The 10456-nt window shown below is 38.1% G+C and overlaps 1 protein-coding gene across 1 annotated transcript; it reads left to right on the forward strand.

Moving 5' to 3' along the window:
• Positions 1-351: 351 nt before the first annotated feature.
• LOC110112703 (clathrin interactor EPSIN 1) lies at positions 352-8671 on the forward strand (the record flags this gene model as incomplete). Its single annotated transcript, XM_028695373.1, is given in 9 exon segments — positions 352-589; positions 706-757; positions 1967-2046; positions 2132-2210; positions 2343-2426; positions 2523-2668; positions 2768-3016; positions 7935-8059; positions 8478-8671. Coding segments are annotated over 9 exon segments (1050 nt in total), but the record flags the coding sequence as incomplete, so codon positions are not given.
• Between the last annotated feature and the right edge of the window lie 1785 nt (positions 8672-10456).

The following is a 10456-nucleotide window of genomic DNA, read 5'->3' on the forward strand; positions in this document are numbered from 1 at the left end:
GATTGAAAATAAGTGTGTTTACTATAATATATGAATTTGTGGTGAAATTGGTAGATATAAAATAAGATTAGTAGCCAAATGCTTCACCCATGTATATGGAATTGATTACAAGGAGATATTTTCTCCAGATGTAAAATTGAATACTATTCAAACTTTATTATCTTTGGCTACAAATCTAGATTGAGAACTTCATCAACTTGACAAAATTTTTTTATTTTTTTTAAATAGGGAACTGAAAGAAGAGCACATCAAGATTTCTACCAATTTTTAAGGGGAAAAATTCAAAAATTTGTAAGTAGGAAAAAAAAAAGGGAAAAGGCCAATATGATTTTTAAAACAATCGACACATCCGGCAGAACTCAAACTTGGGTCAGTTCGTTGGCAACCTAGCGAGAGCTCGACCCCTTACACTCTCGATGAGAGCGACATCTGCCTTCTGCGCGTCGGAGTTATTAGAAGATTATCGGATCTAAGCCGCGATCCGTTGTTTACCTTCTGTTCTTCCATTTTTGCCTTTCAGGCAATTCCTCATCAGGATCTAACTAGCGATGGATTTCATGAAGGTTCTGGACCAGACGGTGCGCGAGATGTAAGTATTGATCCTCGAATTAGATTCTTCCACCTGCTTGGCTTGCGGATCTGGATCTGTGCAAATGAAAAGCAGTGTTTTTTTTTTCATTTTGACCTTTTTTTTTTTCCTTTCAGAAAGAGAGAGGTTAATCTAAAAGTACTCAAGGTTCCGGAGATCGAGCAAAAGGTTAGGCATTGGCTTTCTTGTATGTCGTTTGATGGTATATATAGAGGAACTTGTATTTGCGGCAGCCTTTGTAGATCTATCGTTTTAGTGCGTGGAATCTTCGTTTGGAGATAGAAAAAGAACGACATTTCAGGACTTCTGGTATAGAACCAAGCTGTGGTGTCCTAATGGTGTGTTATAGTTGCTTCGGGCAATAGTATTGGAAAATAGGATGGACAATATTGAATGCACAAATGCATTTCTTGTGTGTAGAGCATGATAGAAACATTTGGCAATGTACGCACTTATATCTGAAGGAACCGTTTTTTGTATGAGTCAGAAAAAATGATACATATTAGAGTCAAGGTTTCATGGAGACATTCCATCATGCATTTTTAGGTGAAATTATATGGTAATGCTTCTGTTAGGCTCTTCAATTGGATTTGGAATCCTCTCATAGAATCCCATATGTTAAGACTCATATGCTGGTTTTCCATGTTCAATAATGTAGGCTTCTAATTTGCATTCTTGAAATTATCCTAAATGCTTACTCTTAGCGAATAAAATTTGAAGATTTTCTTGATTGTTACTAGTTTCTTGTTTGGTTGGGTGAAAATCTTGTCAAGGTAAAATATTGGCATGCAAAGTTACTTTGTTTGTGTTTGGTTTGAAAGTAAAGTTCATGAAGTAAAACTAATTTACTTCCTAGTTTATTTTCATTACAAACTTGCTGGTGGATGCGACCAAATCAGTCACATTTACTTTGCTGGGATTTTCTATAAATGCATTTGAAAGGTGCCAAACCAACAACCCCGATAATTATCTGTCTGTGAATTAATTTCCTTGAGATATGAAATCTTCTTGTTGCTGATGAGTGACCATATCTTTGCAAAAACTAAATCCCTTTTCATCCAACATTTGCTAAGTGCTTTGTTTTTTTAAGTGTTGATGGGGAATATAAATTTGTCAGATACCAATTATAAACTGTTAAGCTTCAGTTTTTTATCTCAATTTCAACTGATACTTGCATTATAGTCTGCCATGCAATTTTGGAAATATTCAACTCTTTTTCTGGGTGAAACCTTCTCATTTTTCCTGGTTTTGTTTGCTAAGATGATTTATTTGAGTAAGAAATGAATCATAATTCATCTCACTTTAACTGAGAACTTCTACTTTTGTTGACTCTATTAAGTGACCTATGCTCTGGCCGCTTGACATTGCAAAATTCAGGTCCTTGATGCAACCAGTGATGAACCTTGGGGTCCTCATGGGTCTGCTCTGTCTGAACTCGCGCATGCCACAAAAAAATTGTAACTTCAAATTGAATTTATTTGTGATTTCTTCAATAAAAAACTTTTTTTCTCCAGTGATGGATAATTATTTTGCTCTTATCAGCACTGAATGCCAGATGATTATGAATGTACTTTGGACAAGACTTGGTGATAAGAGCGCAAACTGGCGTCATATTTATAAGGTATTGCTGGCTTTAGGAGATTTTCCTATAATGCTTTCCTCTGCTTGAAATACATCTATTAATCATATGCAATTACCATTTATTATATGACGATGTATTTGAATCTTGCTTTACTTTCTTTCTCCATCTTAGGCTTTGTCTGTTATTGAGTATTTGATAGCAAATGGGTCTGAACGTGCAATTGATAACATTCTCGAGCAAAGTCACCAAATTTCTGTATGAATTCGTAACTCATAAATGGAATTGTATTTTGGTTTTCCTGTGAGATTTATGCTTGAATTGTCATTCTTATGTGTTTTGTCTTTCATGAAGTCACTCTCAGGTTTTGAGTATGTTGAGCCTAATGGAAAGGATGTTGGGATCAATGTAAGAAAGAAAGTTGAAACCATTTTAGCTCTTCTTGAAGATAAGGAAAAAATGCAAGCTGTCAGAAATAAAGCTGATGCTACACGTGATAAGTAAGCTAATGGAGTTTATTCTGGAGTTGTTTCTAGCTCAAATTGTATTGAACACATGACTTGTAACATATATGTCATTGAGTACGCTACTGCTTTCAGGTATTTTGGGCTGTCATCAACAGGAATCACCTATAAGTCTAGTTCAACCTCATATAGTGGCAGCAGTTTTCACCAGAGTGATCATTATGGAACCTCAAGTGGTACAAGGGAGGATGAGTCCTTCAAAGATAGCTTTAGAGATGGCAAGCAAAATCATGGAGGCAGTGATGGACACACTAAGTCTAATGAAGGCTTTTCGAAAGAAAAGGAAGGTAGCAGACTGAAGAAGGGCATGTTGCATAGTGCCAGGTGCAATTATTACCAAATTTGTTTCAGTTTCAACTTTTATCGTTGTGTTATTCATTCGTGGATTTTGGGTTCTAACTTGCAACATTTTGCAAGTGCTTTAAGCTGCTTGGGAATTTCGTCATGTCACTAATTACTTATAGGAACACGACAATGAATTGAAATGGCCCCAACTTCAGGACAAGCATTTTTAGGCAAAGTGTTAAATTCATTTAGAAAATTGCAATAGATGAGATGTCCTCAAACTTTTTATATATTTGAATTAAATTAAATTTATTTCATTTTGATCTAGTATTACAAGTCACAAAATTAAAGCAAAAGTTAACTTTTTTTCCCTATTATGATTTTTCATCTCATGTCTTGAATTATTTATATATTCTTTTTATGTGACATTGGTGCTTTTATAATAAAATAGCATTGTTGTGGACTGAAACATTCACGGCAGTGGAGAGATAAAGAGCTTAATGTCTTAGCTTTGAATGAAGATCTAGCACACATACAAATAAAGAAAGAGGGTACGAGAGTTATAAGAGATACCAAAGTTTTTACGTGGAAAACCCTGAAAAGGGGAAAAATCACGGAGCCTTGCCCAGTTGAAATGATTATGCTAGTTTTTGTAGTCGATTACAGATGATGCCCTTCCCGGGGGGAAGGCTTTGGTTTAATGTGTTATATAAAGCACATTACATGGTTGGGTTGGAAGAATCCAATGATAATGGAGCCATTCTCAAGTGAACGTTGGCTTCTTCATATGGTTGGCAGGACGACAGAGGTTAGAGGGACCATAGTTGGCGGGCGACGGAGATTGGAGGGATCCTAGTCGGCGACGACGGAAGTTGGAGAGATCGTAGTTGACTGACGACGTTGGTCGGAGGGATCGTAGTCGGCAGGTAACAGAGATAAGAGGGATCGTAGTCAGCGAGAGATAGAGGTCGAGGGACCATAGTAAGCGGGAAATAGAAGTTCGGTGGTACTACGATGGTTGGGTGGAAGTTCGGTAGCAGTTGGCGGTGATTCAATGTTGGTTGGGGGGAAGTCCGGCGGTGGTCCGGTGACGATCGACGCAGGTTCGTCGGCGGTTGTGTTGGAGCTCTTGAAGTCTCAAAGCTCTTTCCCTTACATAAATATTTATTCGATCTGGCTCGCGAGCTCACGAGTCGATCTAGCTCAAGCTCGAACTCGAGCTCGTTTACTAAACGAGCTCAAACTCGAGCTCGAGCTCGACTCGTGAGCTCAATAAGTTCGGCTCGTGAGCCCATAAACGAGTCGAGCTCGAGCCAACTCGCGAGCCGGCTTGGCTCACTTACACCGTTAAACACATTACATAGTTAGAGTTAGAAAAATCCAATCATAAAGAAGCCATTCTCAAGTCAGCAGGCGACGAAGGTCGAAGGACCATAGTCAGCGTGAGACGGAGGTCGAAAGGGATGGAGGTCGGAGGGACCGTAGTCGGCAGGCGATGGAAGTCGGAGGGACAATAGTCAGCGAGCGATAGTGGTTGGAGGGACCATAGTCAGTGGGCAATAGAGGTCAGAGGTACCGTAGTCGGCGAGTGAAGAAGGTTGGAGGGACTTTAGTCAGCGGGCGACGGAAGTCGAAGGGACCTTAATCGACGAGCAACAAGGTCGAAGGGATTATAATCGATGGGCGTTGGACGTCAGAAGGATCGTAATCGACAATCAATGATGGTCGGAGGGACTATAGTCGATGGGCTATAAAGATTGGAGTGATCGTAGTCGGCGGGCAATGGAGGTCAAAGGGATCATAGTCGACGGGCGATTGAGGTCTGAGGGACCATAGTTATCTGGTAATGCAAGTAAGAGGAACTATATTCTGCGGGCGATGGAAGTTAGAGGAACTCTAGTCGGCTGGTGACGGTGGTCGGAGGGACCATAGTTAGCAAGCGATGGGGGTCTGAAGGACAATAGTCGGCGGGCTACGGAGATTAGATGGAAAATAATCAGTTGGCGACGAAGGTCCGAGGGACTGTAGTCGGCGGGCAACAGTGGTTAGAGGGATACTAGTTAGAGGGATAGTAGTTGGTGGTGGGGCTGTGGTCCGACGATGGTCAGACGAAAGTCCGGCGGCAGTTGCCAGCCAGGCGGTTGATGGAAGTTTTGCGGTTGTCCGACGATGGTCGGGCAGAAGTTCGATGGCCTGGTGGAAGTCCGGCGGTGCTTCGACGATGGTTGGGTGGAAATTTATTGGCGGTCGGCTGAAGGGCGATGGTTTGACAATGGTCGGGCGGAAGTTTGGCGGCGGTTGGCGGTGGTGCAATGATGGTCGAGAGGAAATTTGGCGGCGGTCGGCTGCCTGGCAGTGCTCCAGTGACCATCGATGCAGGTTTGTCGACGGTTGTGCTGGAGATCTTGAAGCCTCAAAGCTCACTCCAATTTGTAGCAAACCACCCCCCCTCCTCTCTGAGTAGCACACTCCATAAATTAGAAAAGGTTTGGGGCTTGTTCCGAGTGCTCCATTAGATGGCCCGTATTTATTCCCCATATCATAGAGCATTTTTCAAGTGCTTAAGTTCCTTAATGATGTCAGAGTTCAGCGATCTTGGGCTCATTGGATTCACCTTGCCAGGCCGCTCGATTTGACTATGTGCTTGCTATATTTGGATATTATTTTGTCATCCAATTAATGTTTTAAACCTTCCGAATACGCTTCAGACTCTTAATTTGGACCCATTTGGGCTCGGATTAGACCGATTGTGGTGTCGTTGAGTTCGTCTCTTCGATACATTCAGTTTGACTATAAGATTGCTAAAATTAAAATCAAAGTTTGGATGGTCCCAAATTTAATTTGAGAAGTTTACAACTTTGATATGCCTCGAGATTTGTGTTCAATCAAGGAGATTTTTGTTGACGTATCAAGCGTTATGTTTTGCATCATGCCCTTGTCGGCTATAGAAAGTCTTTGTGCTATGGTGCATCATTCATCAATAATAACTTTTAAAAGGTTGTCTTCTATATTAGCAGTATTTCGTAATCTTTATTTTATGGTGAAATGATTCATATTGATTTGTTAAAAACTTAAAGCATATATATAATTGCACTAAACTAATTATTAGTTTTTAAAAAATTTGGTTGGTTTGATTTTTGGCCAATGAAACCTATTTTAGACATTTAAAAAAAAAAGCAATTGGATACAAAATAACCATCAAAACCAAATATCATCTATTTCATGCTGAAAATGATATTTGAGTGTTGGTATGATTTGGGTTGACGGGTTGCTTTGAGCTTGTTACCTTGTCCTAGGCACATTCAACAAAATAAGCGGTCAGCAGGCCCATATGGGGGTTTTATTCTCTAGAAGACGCTCCAACACTCAACTTAGCTAGTAAGCTTAAAAATGGATGAAAACTAAATTTCATTCAACAAAGGTTCTCCTTTCTTATGGGGAGTGATTGCTCAAGGAGAGCCCTCCTCATTGTTTTGGAATGAGTGTATAGTTAGAAACTCTTTATCTTCTCCTAGAATGGGGCATTCATAGGGGTTAGGGTGAAGAGTAGTTTACTATTTTGGTGAGTATGGGTGATGTTGGAGACACTTTGTCTCTAAGATCCATGCTGGATGGAAGCTCCCTAGGTGAAGGTATTTTGGTCATCTGGCAAAAGGATAAAAGGTGAGACACTTTGCCTCCAAGATCCATGTTATACTATTATTCTACCCATGAAGGTGATGGATGGATTGATGAGAGCTTTGAGATTCATGTGGTCGATGATTGGAATTGAGCAATAGAATGCTTTTGAGAATGTTGTTGAGTATGATTTAAGCTTGACTTTCAGATCTTGATCGATACATTGAGATATGTGGTTGATTTTATTGATTTGATGGAAGGGCTTTCATGTATCTTGAAGCAATTTGAATCAGGAAACTTTAACCTTTAGCTGTCCTGGATGACCTATCACACCTCAACTCTTTTCCACTTGTGAACAAAATGGAAACTATTTATCTCAACATATTTCTAGTTTTTATTGAACCATTCATGGTATTGACAATGTCGTGGATAATACATTTCATATTCTTTATACTTTATAGGGTTGAAATCATGACAAAATCTATCGGCACTCACCTTTATTCATTAGGCTTCAAGTCAGACAATCAAGATGAATACTTTTTTTTTTCTCTTTTTTGTGCGGCTGTACTCGTCTTTTTTGGATGGAAACTCCTTATAATTGCCCATGGTATACTCCTATCTTTATTGTTCTTAAAAAAAAATTGTGGTTTTTGTGGCCTCTACGTTAGCATTTGCACAAAGGAGCTTGTGGACAACAAAATTCAAATTCTGTGTGTTCAAAGAGGAAGAAATTTGAAAATTTTCCAGCTCCAAATTTGATGTTTTTAACGTAGCCCTTAGGGATTTTTCTTTTCTTTTGGTTATGTTGATGTATTCTGTTATTATTTTTTTTCATTTAATTTGGCAATGCTTTGTTATTACTTTATGTTGTACTCTTTTTATTATTGAATTTTGATAAAATTTGTTTGTTAAAAAAAATGAATTCATTCAAAATGACCCTTGTATTCTATTTTGGAAATTTATGGTGTATGAATATGATGTTTCCAACCAAAATTTTTTAAATATTTTATACATTTGTGATGCAGATGAACTATAAGCATAGCTATTTCATCTGATCATCCTTGATTCACTAAATTTCTTATAATAGCTAATCATGCTGACCTGCGCTGCCCTTGATAGTATTTTTTTTTAAACATATATATATATATATATATATATATATATATATATATATATATATATATATTAATATATATGTTTGTAAGTATGCATATATACACTGAATATGGACAGTTTTTTATTAGGTTGTTAAATATTCCAACTCTACCATTTTTTTCCCTTCTCTAATCTTTTTAATTCAACTTTCAATTACTTATGTTGCTTATGGAATTCTTAACAGCAACCAAAAGTTTCAGCGAAGCCCTTGCCTAAGCCGAGTATCATCTGCAAGCCCAAATGCCAAGATAGAGAGTAATGATGACGAGTTTGATGATTTTAATCCACGTGGTTCTTCTACGAAAGTTGGTTGGTATTCTGAAATTCATAGAATTTTCTGTTTGCACATTTTACAGAGTAATCGGATGCAATTTATTAATTTGCATTGTCTATTTTCAGTGTTTTCACTGCTTGATTCAATTGCGAATTTCTGTAAACTAAGCACTTATCTGCATTTAGTTCTATATTTTACATTTGATTTAAAAGTGACGGTGTGCATTGATCCATTGCAGATTCTTGCCATTATTACCGGGATGCTGTTTTATTCTTTTCTATTCTACCTTCTTGACTTTCCTTTCATTCCTGCTTGTTATTATACTGCAAATAACAGCCTAACTGTCCCTGAATTAGTTGTGGTTTTATTGTGATGATTCAGAAATGAATATAACTTGAACATGAAACAATCATATTAAATTCTTATGGGATTCTTTTCCTCAATTTTTTGCAGAAACAACTAATATAAATTCAGCCCAAGTGGATCTATTTGGAGAAAGCTTAGTGGGTGACCTTTTGGATGCACCGACATCCATGCCAACCGACTCAACAACCTTAAGTTCTACTGAAACACCTGAGGTTGATTTGTTTTCTGATGCAGCTTTTGTGTCAGCTGCACCTCACGTTGGAAAAAGCTCTCATACTCAGGTTAAGCTTCATAATTCTTCTCTTCTTTTTTTTATTTTGTGGGATGGGAGGGGAGGGCAGGCTTTATTAATAAATAAATAGAAGAAATAAATAAAAAAAGAACACAGAGAGCCTGGCGGGGAGGCAGCTTAAGCAAAACAAAATTAGGGTATAAAAACTTAATAGAATGACAAAAACTATCATCAGCACATGGGCTGAAAAAAATCCGAAATGACTTAGAATGAGCTTCATCAATATTCATTTGGAATGAGCTTCATCAATATCTGTCGTCAATCGAATGGAGACTCGTTGTCATGAATTTCGTGAACGCGACAACGTGGTTGATCTTATTAGGCTTGTAGAACCAAAGCACGATTGAAGAAAATGTAACTGAAATTGAAGAAATAAGCATCTGGCAAGCATCTAGTCTGATGGAGAACATCAAAATAGCCCCAAGTAATCAAAAAGGCCATAGGAACTATTCTTCTACACCAAATGATAAGTAATTCCAAATTTCCAATTTTTCACGGCAGTAAATCATTCAGCCAATCCAATGCGACTCAAAGTGGTTCTAGATAACATTTGGTAGGTTTACTGGCGAAGTTGAGGATGGAGAGGGACAGGAGACCCAAACCCCCTTGAGGTTTTCAAGTCTTGGCCTAAGAGAGTTGCATTATATGGGTAGCTCAACTGTTTTAGAGAAATTTGGAGCAAATAGATTCAAATTTTTACTGACATTAATAAGAATAAAAAGGGATTAAACCTGAAGGCAATAAGACTCCAAATATATTGCTTGGTGAGTTTAAGTCTGCCAATTAAGGAGAGGAGCTGAGCCTTTCTCTCACCAAGCAAGATTTGGATTTTATTAACAAGAGGGATGAAATCTATGTATTGCATATGGAACCAGGATAGATATAAGCCAAACTATGTGAGGGAGGTGAGTACTGTATAGGTTAAAAATGTTGGTGAGGAAAATGGGATTTTTGTTTGCTTTTGAAAAGCAGATGGAGCTTCTCTGGGGGTTGAAGTTCAGTCCATATGTCAAATGAAAGTCCTTGAGATAATTGTTGAGATGATGGACATTGATATTATTAGCTTTCCAAACATATAAGTGGGCGATAAGTATTGCTGGATCTCAACCCAAAATGGGATTCTTTTAGTAAGGCCATCCAATAATTGGGAGAACACATCTATCACAAAACAGAAGGGCTAAGGGGATAGAGGGCACTCTTGTCTGATCCCATTAGAAGGGAAGAATAACTTTGGACTAAATGAATTCAAAAAGAAAAAATAAATGAAAGAGGAAGGTATTCTTTCTTTTTTTTTTCGAATTAGAATGTGGAGAATAAATTATCTATTTAAAAAAAAAATGCTTCTTGAAATCAATTTTAGCACAGAAAATATTGTTGCGAGGAGGCAGATGGAGTTTGAGAATAAAAGAGTTGAGGGAGAAAGGTTCTGATTTGCAATAGGGTGTCAAGGAAAGTAAATCAGGAACCAATTTTAAAGTATAAGCGCATACCTTCTACCATGATGGCAACTTGGACTATTATCTCAAAGTGGATATGGGGACACTACGGCTTGAGGACCAGCCTTTGGGACAATTGTTGGAATTGTGGTCAGAGTAACCACAACTAGTTAAAGCTACTAGTTATATTGAACCCCTTGATTTATAGTCCTATTGAGGTTGAGAAGGATGCTATGATGAAGAGGGCTAATGAGTTCATCCAAACACATTCATGCAAAGACTCTATCGCAAACAAAGTTTTGATTTTACAGGCAATTTTTAAGTACGAGGGATCTTCA

Source organism: Dendrobium catenatum, unplaced genomic scaffold (assembly GCF_001605985.2).
Source record: "Dendrobium catenatum unplaced genomic scaffold, ASM160598v2 fragScaff_scaffold_627, whole genome shotgun sequence".
NCBI classification, from domain to species: domain Eukaryota; kingdom Viridiplantae; phylum Streptophyta; class Magnoliopsida; order Asparagales; family Orchidaceae; genus Dendrobium; species Dendrobium catenatum.